This window comes from Anomaloglossus baeobatrachus, chromosome 5, assembly GCF_048569485.1.
Source record: "Anomaloglossus baeobatrachus isolate aAnoBae1 chromosome 5, aAnoBae1.hap1, whole genome shotgun sequence".
Taxonomy (NCBI): domain Eukaryota; kingdom Metazoa; phylum Chordata; class Amphibia; order Anura; family Aromobatidae; genus Anomaloglossus; species Anomaloglossus baeobatrachus.
In genome coordinates, this window is record NC_134357.1 from 142011217 (window position 1) to 142028087 (window position 16871).

At 50.3% G+C, this 16871-nt stretch overlaps 1 protein-coding gene across 2 annotated transcripts in view; it reads right to left on the minus strand.

Annotated features, from left to right (window-relative positions):
- Nucleotides 1-611: 611 nt before the first annotated feature.
- PLA2G12B (phospholipase A2 group XIIB) overlaps nucleotides 612-16871 on the minus strand; it is a 30871-nt gene continuing 14611 nt past the window's right edge. For both annotated transcript variants that reach the window (XM_075347242.1, XM_075347240.1), the window contains exons 3-4: nucleotides 12600-12765; nucleotides 612-1414 (exon numbers count right to left, since the gene is read on the minus strand). In XM_075347242.1, coding sequence (XP_075203357.1) covers nucleotides 1296-1414; nucleotides 12600-12765 — 285 coding nt within the window. In that variant the 3' untranslated portion in view covers nucleotides 612-1295. The remainder of the gene's footprint in view (nucleotides 1415-12599; nucleotides 12766-16871) is intronic.

Here is a 16871-nt window from a genome sequence, read left to right on the forward strand (position 1 = left end):
GGATGGGGGGGGTATGTGAACAGGCTGGATGGGGGGGGTATGTGAACAGGCTGGATGGGGGGGGTATGTGAACAGGCTGGATGGGGGGGGTATGTGAACAGGCTGGATGGGGGGGGTATGTGAACAGGCTGGATGGGGGGGGTATGTGAACAGGCTGGATGGGGGGGGTATGTGAACAGGCTGGATGGGGGGGTATGTGAACAGGCTGGATGGGGGGGGTATGTGAGCAGGCTGGATGGGGGGGGGGTATGTGAACAGGCTGGATGGGGGGGTATGTGAACAGGCTGGATGGGGGGGGGTATGTGAACAGGATGGATGGGGGTTTATAGCAGGATCATATACAAGGCAGGAGGATCATTACCAGGATGGGGTACCTTAGTAGAGAATTTGGGGACATTACCCCCATAACAGTGTCAGCAGCAGATCCTCGCCCCATAACAGTGTGTCATGACCACATTTTTTGCTTAAAGTTTTATTTTCCCATTTTCCTCCTCTAAAACCAGGGTGCGTCTAATAGTCCGGTGCGTCTTATAGTCCAAAAAATACGGTATATTGTGTTTGTCAAATAAAATTATACGATAAAAAAAATCTAAAAGCATTTTTTCATTTTTTTTATTGAGAATCGGGTGCACCAAAATGGGGTTAAAGTGTACAATCACACTGCAAATCATAATACAATTGGCTGGATGAAGAGAGGGCATAGACCACATTTACAAGTAAAGTATCTCCGCTTCAAAGTGTCCCGGTAGCTGGTACACACAACAGAACAGCATATAATTGGAAATTTTTAGAGGATTAAGGGGGAGTTTTCTGCTGTACAGTATATTGATTGAAAATTGTTAATCATGGTAAAACGCGCTGCTATCCAGGCCCCATTCCTTGATGAGATCTTGCGTAAGGGCATCAGCTTGGTATGATCTAGAAGAGATGTTGCTTATCATGTCTCTGGCTGTCTAAATGTTTTATAAAAAATATTCTGGGTAGTCCCATGGGCATTAAAGGACACAATAAATAGAGTTTTAAAGAAGGAAACTATGTAAAAAGGTATCTTGTCATGACCAGGAAGGAAAGCAGAATGTCAACTCCTAAAGCTATCCCTGGAATCTGGAATTAGCTGGCCGTCAAGGTCTTCTCCTTGCAGTCTGACGACCAGATGCAACTTTAACCTACAAAGACGCTGAGTTACTTCTGGGAGCAGTAATATAGTGTTCACAAGGAATATCTACACTTGGATGTAGAGTCTCTCCATTGTCCACCAATCCTTGAACCACAGGAATCTGAAGCTGCTGATATTCTTACAACTCATCTCTTTCCTCTTCATTGCAAATACAGGATGATCGTTGACTGTTCATGAAAGGTCTACATCCCAAGGTCCAGACAGTGTTAAATACTGTGTCAGCCATGGACTCGCAGGCTGCAAGGAAAAATAATCACAGTTCATGTGCACATTCTTTTGACTATTACATCCAAGCTTTTGTTGAACATTTTTACAAATGTATTGGTTAGTTCCTTAAGTTAATAGGGTGGTTCACCCCTTTTCATTACTGGCCAAATCAATATTATCTTGAGAAATAAGGCTTCTCTCAAATACCTTGTGTTGCCAATAGTGTCTGTGAGCGGCGCTATTGTGGTCCAGTCACCCCCTTCACGTGACCCCCGTGCTCCGTGACCTCTGATTTCCAGTGATGTCATGTCAACTGAGGCAGGCTGCAGTCTTCCTAAGTGACTGGGCTGTGGGCAGCATTTCAACACTCATCATAGGCCCAGTGACTCACGGATACTGGAGTCGGCTGCGGTGATGTCAACAGGAAGTTGACGTGACATCACCAGACATTAGAGGTCACGTAGGCCACGGGGGACACACGATGGGAAAGAGCGGACCACAATAGCGCCTCTCACAGGCACTTTTGGCAATACCTTGTCTCTCAACATAATATCGATGTGGCCAGTATTGAAAATTGGTGAACCACCTCTTTAAGTGCTACAGCATCCTGTACAATGCATTTAGAATATAAGATAACTTTTTGTAGCTAAATCTGTATTTTATCTGTAAAATAGTGTTTATTAAGGTGAACTTACACTGCATAATTATAACACAACCATTGACTGGCAAACGTACCCGATCAGAGATTATTTAATACCAGTAATGTAAATCTACTTTTAAACAGGTCTATTCAGGATCAGGAACATTATTTTTTTAAAAAAGTTTTTTGAAATAGGTCCAAAAGAATGCACTTTTTAAATGTTTGGGGGTTTTTTGTTTCATTTTTGTGATTCAGAGCTCCAACATCCTTTCAAAGACATTTAAGGATAGCAATAAGTTAAAGGGAACCTGTCAAGTCCCTTATGCATTCTAATCTACAAGCAGGGTGATGTGTGGACTAGAAACCCCTTCCTACCCATCCCTGTGTTGTAATATTGTGTAATATGAATGTTTAAAAAAATGTTTTATTACTTACATGTTCCCTATGTGAATGATCAGAGGGGCTAGTCCCCTGGGTGTCGCATCACCCCGTGGGCGTTTGGATGCCTTCCGTGGTATCATGCCCCTTTGTCCGTGATACCATGGATTTACATGAGCGACGTCACCGTCAGCTCCTTAAGATCTCGCGCGTCTGTGCTTACCATTCTCGCAGCCTTGTTATCCAGGTGCTTGCTTCTCGGCTTCAGACGTACTCTGCGCATGGTCGGAACCGCAGGAGTCTTCTGAGCATGCGCAGTTCACGTCTGAAGCCGTCAAGCAAAAGAGAAGAAAAATGTTATTTTTCTATATCCACGTGTTCCAGGGAAAAGCCGGAACCATCAAGAAAACTGATCCGGTGCACACAGTTTCACACTATCTGCACCGGATCCGTCGCATCAGGCACATACCGGATTCTGCCTGTCGGCAAAAACCGGATGTGTGAAAGTAGCCTAAGTGGGTGCCATGATATTTTTGCACTGTTGTTTGGAGCCCCAACTGTCTTCTAGCTATGAGGGCTAACTAGATATTTGATTGACCACTTTTCTCTTGGTGTCAATGATAGCTGGAGATTGGTGTGTGAACCACATGAGCAACACTGAAAAGCCCGTCACAAGGGAACATCACACCAGTCCTACTTGGGATTATGGTGTGGCATAATGTACTGTAGGCGAATCCCTCCAGTCTGCATTAAACGCCCAGCCTTACATTGATTTGGGCATGGAAGAGTGATGCGGGCATTTTTTCTGTGTCCCAGGAAAGGGCAGGGGAGGATTATATTGTGGCAATCTGGGCAGCCCTCCAGGTCCAAGGTTCTGGTACAGTGTATGGCCAAATTGCCCTCATTATAATGTTCTTTACATGACAATCATCGCAGAGCAGGGATCGTTTCTGAAGCTCCTGTGTCAGCAATAGAAAATGTCGGCGCTAATATAGGATATTCCCATCACCTTCTCTGTTACACAGTTTGTGTGATGATGTATGATGACGTCACTGATCACATTTGGAGGTGGAGGTACAGGAATTGTATAGAGAGCTATTTTTCTATACTAATTGAAAGAAATAAGGAGTGAGGATATTAAGTTACTAGAAGGTGGCCCGATTCTACGCATCGGGTATTCTAGAATTTACGTATTGTGTACTTAATGTATGATTTTTGTTTTATATATATATATATATATATATATATATATATATAGATGTTGTTGTGTGTAGTTACCAAGTGTTTGTGTAGGGGCTGTACATGTTCTGGGTGTTGTCTGGGTGTGGCGGGGGTGAGAGCGGTGTTGTTTGTGTGTTGCGTGTGTTGCGTTCTTTGTGGAGCGCTGTGTGTCTGTAGCATTGTGTGTGTGTGTGTTGCGCGGTTTGTGTGGGTGTGGGGTGTGTGTGTGTTTTGGGGGGAGGTATGTTTTGTGCAATGTGTGTGTTCTGCGGCATGTGCGTATATTTGTGTGTGCCGCGTTGTCTGTGTGTGTGGGTGTCTGTAGGGCAGTGTTTGTGGTTCCCAGTGTGTGTGTGGTGTGTTGTTCAGTGCGTGTGTGGCGGTGTGTGTGTGTGTGTGTTTTGGGAGGGAGGTGTGCACCCCCATCGTGCTCCACCCCCCATCGTGCTCCATCCCCCATGCTGCGCACCCCCCATCATGCTCCATCCCCCATGCTGCGCACCCCACATCGTGCTCCATCCCCCATGCTGCGCAGCCCCCATCGTGCTCCATCCCCCCATGCTGCACACCCCCCATCGTGCTCCATCCCCCATGCTGCGCACTCCCCATCGTGCTCCATCCCCCATGCTGCGCATTCCCCATCGTGCTCCATCCCCCATGCTGCGCACTCCCAAACGTGCTCCATCCCCCATGCTACGCACCCCCCATCGTGCTCCATCCCCCATGCTGCGCACTCCCAAACGTGCTCCATCCCCCATGCTACGCACCCCCCATCGTGCTCCATCCCCCATACTGCGCACCCCCCCATCGTGCTCCATCCCCCATGCTGCGCACCCCCCATCGTGCTCCATCCCCCATGCTGCGAACCCCCCATTGTGCTCCATCCCCCATGCTGCGCACTCTCCATTGTGCTCCATCCCCCATGCTGTGCACTCCCATCGTGCTCCATCCCCCATGCTGCGCACTCCCCATCGTGCTCCATCCCCCATGCTGCGCACTCCCAAACGTGCTCCATCCCCCATGCTACGCACCCCCCATCGTGCTCCATCCCCCATGCTGCGCACTCCCAAACGTGCTCCATCCCCCATGCTACGCACCGCCCATCGTGCTCCATCCCCCATGCTGCGCACCCCCCATCGTGCTCCATCCCCCATGCTGCGCACCCCCAATCGTGCTCCATCCCCCATGCTGCGCACTCCCCATTGTGCTCCATCCCCCATGCTGTGCACTCCCCATCGTGCTCCATCCCCCCATGCTGCGCACTCCCCATCGTGCTCCATCCCCCCATGCTGCGCACTCCCAAACGTGCTCCATCCCCCATGCTACGCACCCCCCATCGTGCTCCATCCCCCATGCTGCGCACTCCCAAACGTGCTCCATCCCCCATGCTACGCACCCCCCCATCGTGCTCCATCCCCCATACTGCGCACCCCCCATCGTGCTCCATCCCCCATGCTGCGCACCCCCCATCCGTGCTCCATCCCCCATGCTGCGAACCCCCCATTGTGCTCCATCCCCCATGCTGCGCACTCTCCATTGTGCTCCATCCCCCATGCTGCGCACTCCCCATTGTGCTCCATCCCCCATGCTGCGCATTCCCCATCGTGCTCCATCCCCCATGCTGCGCACTCCCAAACGTGCTCCATCCCCCATGCTACGCACCCCCCATCGTGCTCCATCCCCCATGCTGCGCACTCCCAAACGTGCTCCATCCCCCATGCTACGCACCCCCCATCGTGCTCCATCCCCCATACTGCGCACCCCCCATCGTGCTCCATCCCCCATGCTGCGCACCCCCCATCGTGCTCCATCCCCCATGCTGCGAACCCCCCATTGTGCTCCATCCCCCATGCTGCGCACTCTCCATTGTGCTCCATCCCCCATGCTGCGCACTCCCCATTGTGCTCCATCCCCCATGCTGCGCACTCCCCATCGTGCTCCATCCCCCATGCTGCGCATTCCCCATCGTGCTCCATCCCCCATGCTGCGCACTCCCAAACGTGCTCCATCCCCCATGCTGCGCACTCCCCATCGTGCTCCATCCCCCATGCTGCGTACTCCCATCTCGTGCTCCATCCCCCATGCTGCGCACCCCCCATCGTGCTCCATCCCCCATGCTGCGCACCCCCCATCGTGCTCCATCCCCATGCTGCGCACTCCAAACGTGCTCCATCCCCCATGCTGTGCACTCCCCATCGTGCTCCATCCCCCATGCTGCGCACTCCCCATCGTGCTCCATCCCCCATGCTGCGCACTCCCAAACGTGCTCCATCCCCCATGCTGCGCACCCCCCATCGTGCTCCATCCCCCATGCTGCGCACCACCCATCGTGCTCCCATCCCCCATGCTACGCACTCCCCCATTGTGCTCCATCCCCCATGCTGCGCACTCCCAAACGTGCTCCATCCCCCATGCTGCGCACTCCCCATCGTGCTCCATCCCCCATGCTGCGTACTCCCATCTCGTGCTCCATCCCCATGCTGCGCACACCCCATCGTGCTCCATCCCCCATGCTGCGAACCCCCCATTGTGCTCCATCCCCCATGCTGCGCACTCTCCATTGTGCTCCATCCCCCATGCTGCGCACTCCCCATTGTGCTCCATCCCCCATGCTGCGCACTCCCCATCGTGCTCCATCCCCCATGCTGCGCATTCCCCATCGTGCTCCATCCCCCATGCTGCGCACTCCCAAACGTGCTCCATCCCCCATGCTGCGTACTCCCCATCTCGTGCTCCATCCCCCATGCTGCGCACACCCCATCGTGCTCCATCCCCCATGCTGCGAACCCCCCATTGTGCTCCATCCCCCATGCTGCGCACTCTCCATTGTGCTCCATCCCCCATGCTGCGCACTCCCCATTGTGCTCCATCCCCCATGCTGCGCACTCCCCATCGTGCTCCATCCCCCATGCTGCGCATTCCCCATCGTGCTCCATCCCCATGCTGCGCACTCCCCAAACGTGCTCCATCCCCCATGCTGCGCACTCCCCATCGTGCTCCATCCCCCATGCTGCGTACTCCCCATCTCGTGCTCCATCCCCCATGCTGCGCACCCCCCATCGTGCTCCATCCCCCATGCTGAGCACCCCCCATCGTGCTCCATCCCCCATGCTGCGCACTCCCAAACGTGCTCCATCCCCCATGCTGTGCACTCCCCATCGTGCTCCATCCCCCATGCTGCGCACTCCCCATCGTGCTCCATCCCCCATGCTGCGCACTCCCAAACGTGCTCCATCCCCCATGCTGCGCACCCCCCATCGTGCTCCATCCCCCATGCTGCGCACCACCCATCGTGCTCCATCCCCCCATGCTACGCACTCCTCATTGTGCTCCATCCCCCATGCTGCGCACTCCCCATCGTGCTCCATCCCCCATGCTGCGTATTCCCCATCTCGTGCTCCATCCCCCATGCTGCGCACACCCCATCGTGCTCTATCCCCCATGCTGCGCACTCCCAAATGTGCTCCATCCCCCATGCTGCGCACCCCCCATCGTGCTCCATCCCCCATGCTGCGCACCCCCCATCGTGCTCCATCCCCCATGCTGCGCACTCCCAAACGTGCTCCATCCCCCATGCTGTGCACTCCCCATCGTGCTCCATCCCCCATGCTGCGCACTCTCCATTGTGCTCCATCCCCCATGCTGTGCACTCCCCATCGTGCTCCATCCCCCATGCTGCGCACTCCCCATCGTGCTCCATCCCCCATGCTGCGCACTCCCAAACGTGCTCCATCCCCCATGCTACGCACCCCCCATCGTGCTCCATCCCCCATGCTGCGCACTCCCAAACGTGCTCCATCCCCCATGCTACGCACCCCCCATCGTGCTCCATCCCCCATGCTGCGCACCCCCCATCGTGCTCCATCCCCCATGCTGCGCACCCCCCATCGTGCTCCATCCCCCATGCTGCGCACTCCCCATTGTGCTCCATCCCCCATGCTGCGCACTCCCCATTGTGCTCCATCCCCCATGCTGCGCACTCCCCATCGTGCTCCATCCCCCATGCTGCGCACTCCCCATCGTGCTCCATCCCCCATGCTGCACACTCCCAAACGTGCTCCATCCCCCATGCTACGCACCCCCCATCGTGCTCCATCCCCCATGCTGCGCACTCCCAAACGTGCTCCATCCCCCATGCTACGCACCCCCCATCGTGCTCCATCCCCCATACTGCGCACCCCCATCGTGCTCCATCCCCCATGCTGCGCACCCCCCATCGTGCTCCATCCCCCATGCTGCGAACCCCCCATTGTGCTCCATCCCCCATGCTGCGCACTCTCCATTGTGCTCCATCCCCCATGCTGCGCACTCCCCATTGTGCTCCATCCCCCATGCTGCGCACTCCCCATCGTGCTCCATCCCCCATGCTGCGCATTCCCCATCGTGCTCCATCCCCCATGCTGCGCACTCCCAAACGTGCTCCATCCCCCATGCTACGCACCCCCCATCGTGCTCCATCCCCCATGCTGCGCACTCCCAAACGTGCTCCATCCCCCATGCTACGCACCCCCCATCGTGCTCCATCCCCCATACTGCGCACCCCCCATCGTGCTCCATCCCCCATGCTGCGCACCCCCCATCGTGCTCCATCCCCCATGCTGCGAACCCCCCATTGTGCTCCATCCCCATGCTGCGCACTCTCCATTGTGCTCCATCCCCCATGCTGCGCACTCCCCATTGTGCTCCATCCCCCATGCTGCGCACTCCCCATCGTGCTCCATCCCCCATGCTGCGCATTCCCCATCGTGCTCCATCCCCCATGCTGCGCACTCCCAAACGTGCTCCATCCCCCATGCTGCGCACTCCCCATCGTGCTCCATCCCCCATGCTGCGTACTCCCCATCTCGTGCTCCATCCCCCATGCTGCGCACCCCCCATCGTGCTCCATCCCCCATGCTGAGCACCCCCCATCGTGCTCCATCCCCCATGCTGCGCACTCCCAAACGTGCTCCATCCCCCATGCTGTGCACTCCCCATCGTGCTCCATCCCCCATGCTGCGCACTCCCCATCGTGCTCCATCCCCCATGCTGCGCACTCCCAAACGTGCTCCATCCCCCATGCTGCGCACCCCCCATCGTGCTCCATCCCCCATGCTGCGCACCACCCATCGTGCTCCATCCCCCATGCTACGCACTCCCCATTGTGCTCCATCCCCCATGCTGCGCACTCCCCATCGTGCTCCATCCCCCATGCTGCGTACTCCCCATCTCGTGCTCCATCCCCCATGCTGCGCACACCCCATCGTGCTCTATCCCCCATGCTGCGCACTCCCAAATGTGCTCCATCCCCCATGCTGCGCACCCCCCATCGTGCTCCATCCCCCATGCTGCGCACCCCCCATCGTGCTCCATCCCCCATGCTGCGCACTCCCAAACGTGCTCCATCCCCCATGCTGTGCACTCCCCATCGTGCTCCATCCCCCATGCTGCGCACTCCCCATCGTGCTCCATCCCCCATGCTGCGCACTCCCCATCGTGCTCCATCCCCCATGCTGCGCACTCCCAAACGTGCTCCATCCCCCATGCTGCGCACCCCCATCGTGCTCCATCCCCCATGCTGCGCACCCCCCATCGTGCTCCATCCCCCATGCTACGCACTCCCCATTGTGCTCCATCCCCCATGCTGCGCACTCCACATCATGCTCCATCCCCCATGCTGCGCACCCCCCATCGTGCTCCATCCCCCATGCTGCGCACCCCACATCGTGCTCCATCCCCCATGCTGCGCACTCCTGATCGTGCTCCATCCCCTATGCTGTGCACTCTACGTCGTGCTCCATCCCCCATGCTGCGCACTCCCCAACGTGCTCCATCCCCCATGCTGTGCACTCCCCATCGTGCTCCATCCCCATGCTGTGCACCCCCCATCGTGCTCCACAGTCACATATCAGACAGTATACATGCACACATCTGATCGCATACACTCACACACACCCCACTTCTCCCTGTGCCCACCGGTGGGCGGTCCCAGCAGCTGTGCTGCACGCCGTGCTTCTCTGCCGACACTCAGATCCGATCGCATACACTCACACACACACACTCACACATCAGAACACACTCACACACATCCGATCGCATACACGCACACACACACTGACGATATCGCACATACGCGCTCACACAATCACAACATCCGGAGATACCACATGCTTCCGGCCATGTGATCCTCCAGCAGGTCCTGGAAGGTCACTGCACGTACAGTATCGCCGCCGAGAAGCAAGCGATATCACGGGATGTTGTGAGTGTGTGGATGCGATCTGATGTGTGTGTGAGGTGTGTGTGAGAGTGAGTGTGATCTGATGTGTGTGTGTGTGTGTGTCTGTTCTTATGTGTGTGCGTGTGTGTGTGTTCCGCCGCTGCAGCGAGTCTGTTCGGGGAATGCGTGCGGGGGGCGGGGCCAGAGCGAGCGTGCAATGCGTGAGGGGGGCGGGGCGTGGCCGAGTTGCCAATGCGTGCAGGGGGCCGGGGCGAGAGGCCAATCCGTGCGAGGGGGCGGAGCCAAGCCGAGCGGCCAATCCCTGCGGGGGGGGGGGGGCCATGGCGAGCCCAGCGGCCAATCCGCTGTTTGTCACTGTAAGGACACAATTTTGGAGCAAGACAGACAGACAGACAGAATAAGGCAATTATATATATAGATAATAAATTGAGGGTGGGAGAGAAAAGTCATATTTAATTGGGGGAGGGACATTTAATTCTAATGAATTGTTGGGAGGCATAAAATTATAATTGGGTAAGCGGTAGGAGCATAGTTGGGGGTAAGGGGTTGAGGACACAGGAGAGTGATTTGTATTGAATTGGTGGAAAGACTATGGTGGCTAATTAATTGATATTTTTTATTGCGAGGGAAGAACACTGGCTTATTAATATTTCAGAGAGGCACACCGCTGACCTCAATTTATATGTGGAATGGTGAGTTGTACAATGACTAAGTATATATCAACGTTGTGGTGCACGTCTTTATTCATCTGTATAGTGTGCGGAATTTGTATTCAGGAAACAAATCTATGTACATGTGTGTGTATATGTATGTATGTAATATATATGTATGTGTGTGTATATAATATTTATGGTTTTGATGACTATCACTTGACAGTCCGATCGCCTGTGTACTTCTGCTGATCAGAGCAGCATCGCTGTGATCAGCAGAAATGCTTATCTCCTATGAATGCTGGCACTCTGTCGGCTCTCACAGGAAGTGAGTCATGGCAGTGTCAGGGGTCAACAGCTGACCCAGCACTACCATGGCAACACAATGGCGGCCTGTGATCGCATCATGGGGCCGCTGATGGCAGCGGGGAATGGCGCAATCCCACCGTGGCCCTTTAAATTACGTTGAGTGTTTGGATCTCCAATCCACTTGCGCCTGTTAGCCACACATCTGCTGATCAGATCAGCAGACATGTGCAGGGAATATCGTGGACTTGTGAGAGTGCTGATGTCTCAGGTGCAATGCCTCCTCCCGTCCACCAGAGGGGTGTCTGCTCAGTCTGGAAGAAGGATTCTGTGTGGAAGTAAAAGGAGTGGAAAAGCAGGAAGTTTGCAGCACAAGACAGGAGGATTGAGATGTGTGGTGGCCGGTTCTCCCTGCGCTGGTCAATGGTGCCTGGGATAATGGAGATTGCCTACTGAGTGCTGGGTGAACAGAGACTGCCAGCTGAGTGCCGGGTGATTAGAGACTGTTGCCAGGGAGAGAGCTGTAACCAGAGCAACAATCCCGGTAACGCCAGTCTGCCACCTTACTGCTGCCCCATTCCTGAGGTGATTTTTTTTTTCCAGGTGACTATCGGTCACTGATAAACTTGTTGCTGTACTGAAACTTGCCTGGACTTCTGTGGATCCAATACTGCTGGACCTATTGTTTGGTACCGTAAGTCCTGAGCTTGGGGCCCCATGCACATGGTTTTTTCTATTTTTGTGGGAAGTGTGTACACACTCAGTAGTTTTGGCACCAAACCGGATGAGATAAGTTGCAGCCAGTAATACAGAACTGAGCTTGATCTCCTGCAACATTGCTGTCACAAAAATTGTTTGGCCCCAGGTTGCCTTTTACTGTGTATATGTGTGAAGGGGAGAGGGAGAATAGTAATATAGTTAAGTTTGTTAATCATTGTGCTGGTCAAGTGAGAGGTCCTGCTGTACACTGATTGATTTACACTCGTTAGTTTAGAGGTTTTGTGCTAGCATTGTTTGCTTCCTGCCAATTTTTCCAGTAGTTCCTGAGATACTGGAAAGTGTCGCTGAACCAGCACATTGATCCTGGCCTCCTTAGCCAGTTGTATTTATATTTGTATACATTCTGTCTGGTATTCCATGCTACTTCATCCATACTTTAATTGTTTATGAAAAAAAGGAGTCCCTACTCCAGTCATTGTGACCCGCTGTATCCTGGGAGTAACCACCCCGGGTCCACAGGCTTGCTGCCGGATCCCGCGGTAACGGAAGAGAGGCGACCAAGGACGTATCAGTCTGTTCTTGGTCGTAAAGGAATTAATAACAGCATCGATAGAAGCCAAGGTGTGTAAGTGGGGAGATTTATTCACATGCCACTCTTACTTTATACTGAATAAATCAAAAATATTTTGAAAATGTTTGTTTTTCATCATTTGCATATTATTAACATGTCTATCCGTCCTGTGATTTTCATAACCCCATGACTTTTCCTTCTGGTGTTGCAGTTTCAGTGTTGAGGAGTGTTGTTATTAACACCAGACTTCTATATTCTGGAATCTTGGTCATTGGATGCACAGATAATAGCTTGACAATTCATTATTGTCCTGATACCGTGGTCACTTTCTAAAGGATTATTTTAGTGTTATTACAGGTTACTACAAGATTATTAAAAAAACAAAAAGATATTCCCATAAACGTTTTATCAACACAACATGATATATTTAAAATGAAGAACTACTATTCCCGACAGCTGTATATATAATTAAGCTACAGCTTAGAAATATCAAAAGCTAAAGTAACACTTACCTTCAACTTTGGAGACAAACCCCAGGCTTTTCTTCAAGTCTGAGCAGATGGAGTGTAGACACCAGCGAAACTTTGCATCACAGCGGTACTTGTTTGCCCCACAGGTATCATAACAGATATCCAGCTGGTTACAGCACTTTGTCATAGCTGGGATGCCCATATCCAACTGTATAAAGGAAGCAACAGATCTTTAAACACCTTTTCCAGGCTTATTAAAAAAAATGTTTTTCAAATACCCAGGTCAGGAGTTCTAAGTTAAAGAGAATATGTCAGCAGGTTTTTGCTATGTAATCTGAAGACAGCATGCTGTAGGGGTTAACACACAGATTTCAGCAATGCAACTCTAATCTCACTGTATACCTGCAATGTTTCCTTTAGCTTCCGGAGATTATCATTTCTCATTTTATATGTTTTTAACGCTTATTAAACTATTGGCTCTTCTTTCTACACTGGAATATCTGCTTTTGACCTTAAGTGTCAAGTATTATATATATTATGACTATATTCCTCTCATATATCTGTTAATTTAGCCACTCAAAGAGCTATACTCGATAACTCATTCATCAGTGAAGCTTATTAGGTCTCCTATGTTAATAATGGCTTATACTTTTCCCACTTCAGTCCAGCAGTATTTTTGGAACATTCAATTGTAAGTTTACAGATCTTCTATTCGGATGACGTGGCATCATTAATCAATGCTGATTTACAACCTTTTTTACAGGATTCTTCTGCTCATAACATTTTCAGGCGAATGAATGACCATACGCAATGTTTATATGGTCACAATATACGAGACAGAGTGAAGAAATTGGATCGAAAAATCTGCAGTTATCAATTTTCTGTTTAATAAGGAGTGAAAGCATACCATTGTGATGCTTCCTTCCTGGATACTAGACGCAGAACTTTAGGACTCAAAAGTTTTAATGTACTGCCCTCACCTTGTATCTAAATATCCTGGCTTGTTGGTGCTTACCACCGCCCACACACATAAACAGCTTTTATTATACTCCTCTGCTGGGTCCGACGAGCGTCGCTGGTCTCGGTCCGGCACCTCCTATCTTCTTATGATCACCATCCTTTCCTGCTGCATGTGGATGACGCGTCCTACATCATCCACACACAGTCCTCCATTGCACTCCTGTGCACGTGTACTTCTTTCTGCGCTGCTGTGTGCAGATCAGAGTATTGTAGTGCGCATGCACGGGCATTCTTTGACCTTTCTCTGAGCCTGCCCATTATATTAGGTCAAAGAACACTTGCACATGTGCACTACAATACTGATCTGCCCTTAGCAAGGCAAATAGAAGTGCACATTCGCTGAAGCACAATGAAGGACTCTGTGTGGATTATGTAGAATGCTTCATCAACACAGAGCAGTGAAGGAGGAGGAGTGCGAAGATAGAAAGTGCCGGACTGAGACCAGCGATATCCAACAGACCCAACCACCCCTCAGGTCAGTATAATAAAAAGCTGTTTTTTATGTTGTACAGATCAGCCTGGGCTCTTATAGACAGCATTCTAGAATGCTTTATATAAGGGCTTACTGATGGTGGCCACAGCTTATAGTAGACAAATTTGGTGACCGGTTCCCTTTAACATGGCCTCAGGGTATTTATATTTTTTAATTGCGTTACAGTTGATCACATGTCCTGGTGTATCTCGTATCGCTCCTACCCCAGGGAATAAATTCTCTTGTTTCAGCTCCTGCATGGTTCTGTTAGTTCCTACTCTTTTATCTCTGGCCAGTAGATGGCGATATTCATTCACACAAGTTCCACTGTGCATTTCTAATGTGTGAAACACCCACTCCCTTACATCCGCTTCACTTCTATGTCACCAGCTCACTGGCTGTTTAATAGGGAAGGGTGAGAAGGATCCGCAAAGGTCTCTGATTGAATTGCGCAGGCTAGAAACTTTGAGCACTATGTGGCTAGCATAGAAGAGGTTATCCATTTCCTTCCAGATAGAAGAGGTGGCGTTTAAAGGGACTGGGCAGTGCTGTGTACGATCTGGAGACACCCATAGGACTGGACTGCACAATTTGCATGCAGCACAAGACATGAATAAAAGTCTTTTCGAGAGGCATGTGGGTGCACCTATGCGGGTATAAGGGGTTGTAGGATTGCCATTTAAATGATTAATGTGATGGGCATGTATTATAAGGTATAAACTGATGACAGGTGCCCTTTAAAATCAAGTAATTTATTGGAAATTTCTGTATATTAACACAAACGATCATACCATTGGTGCAACATGTAAAGCCCCACAGGGCAGTACAGGTGAAAGTGTGCATTATTATGAGCTAATGGACTGCAAATAGCCGATATATTGTTCTTGCACCTAAGCCCTCTTATGTCAGTGTCTACTTTTCTATATAAAGAACTCTTATTTCACACTGCTGGAAACACTTTGTTCAGTTTATTGTAAACATTTGCATATAAAATTACTCTTTTTTTCACAGCCTTTAGTTTTATTAAATGATGCTGCAGGCAACATCATTCAGTCTAAAATGATCTGCTAATAAACAATTGTGTGCAGTCAGTAGAGTGGCACAATGTGGCAGGCACACAGTATGTGATATGTAGGGTGATTTGGCGTGACTAGTGATTACAGTGTTCCCATAGCAAATATTTATGCCTGGCTGGCTGACCCCAGTGCATAGCGCCTTAATGTGTTCTTTCTGTTCAGCATTATGACTGTTTTTTTTCCACTATAAATGTACAGTACACAGTGCAGAAAATGCTGATGGATCTAATATTTTTATGATGAATATTCATGAGTATGTACATGCAATTAAACAGAAAGGGATTCATAATAATCTAATGCTCAGAATGCAAAGGTGACTTGTGAAAGAGAAGCATAAATTGGGTCATTCATTAAAAGTGACAATGTACCTTGATGCTCCATTTCCAGATAATTTATTAATGGAACTGTACCTGCATAATAATTGACTGGCAACTATTGCTAAGAATGGAAGACAATAATTGTATCTTGGCAGATCTTATTACTTGCAAATTCACTTCCAATTGTGAATATGGTCTACAATAACAGTAAGAATGCACATGATGTCTTTGCAGTTTTGCTGTGATTGCTCATGAAAAAATGCATTGCCAAACCAAATCTAAAAACAGGTGTATTCTCTATATTGAAAAAATTGCCACTTTTAATGACTACTATAGTCTCAGAATTCGTCAATCTCTTCCCAAATGTCTTTACCATGGCCTTCAGTTCACTATCCTTCAGTTAGTCGCACCAAAATACTTACACTATTAGTGATCTGTGGTCCACGGGACCCCAGTTTTAATATAAAAAAACCCCAACATATATTAAAGAAGAATTTTTCCTTTATTTTGGAGCTTAAAGTACAACATCTTAGCTAAACGACATTCATTTTTTAGTAGTTAACAAAATGTGAAAATCTACTTATGTACTATGAAAAAAAAGTAATTTGGCACAAGAATCAGATATCATCTTATGGTGTTCATTGCACATACATTTCTAGGAAGCTACCGAAATGGATGGTTACCGACCTTCCATACTTGTGGAAATATGACAAAAAACAAACTTGCTTCAGGTCCAATGGATCCCACATGACTACTTAAAGGTTAATATTCTTGGGTTTGGGTTTGCGCCCTGCAACCTTCGTCAAACCCCACCATCCATTTTCTCAAGTCTCTTAAGTCAAGCAACTTTGATAGCCACACCAGAATTTTTCAGGACGACTTCTAAAAGCAAGACTTGGTGTATTTTGAGGTATGTTTGGGATCATTGTCCTTTTAGAAGGTCGAATGTCATCAAAGCCTCAATTTCTTCACAGAAGGCATGAACTTTTGCCTTAGGATTTCCTGGTACAGAGGGGGAAAGGATGCTACCTTCGTGGGCTTACAATCTACAGGTTAAAGGGGAAGGAGACTGTAAGTTGGGGATTTGCAGCAGCTCTGGTGGTGATGAAGTGTCACCAAAGACATTGTAAGCTGGAAGCTTACTTGAAAAGATGAGTTTTCAAGTTCTTTCCAAAGGTTACAAATGTTGGAAACTATTACATGTATTTGGAACTCCAGAGGACTAGGAATGCTTCGGAGAATTCTTAGAGGCAAGTGGGCGAGGAACATATGAGAATGGAGGAGAGAAGAAAGTTTTCTGAGAACCAAGATTACATGTGGGGAGGTATCGGGAGATTAGTTTCAAGGTGAATGGAGGAGGTGGATTATGAATATCTTTATAGGTCAGTGTTAGTAGTTTAAAATGTGTCCGTTGGGAAATTTGGAGCTA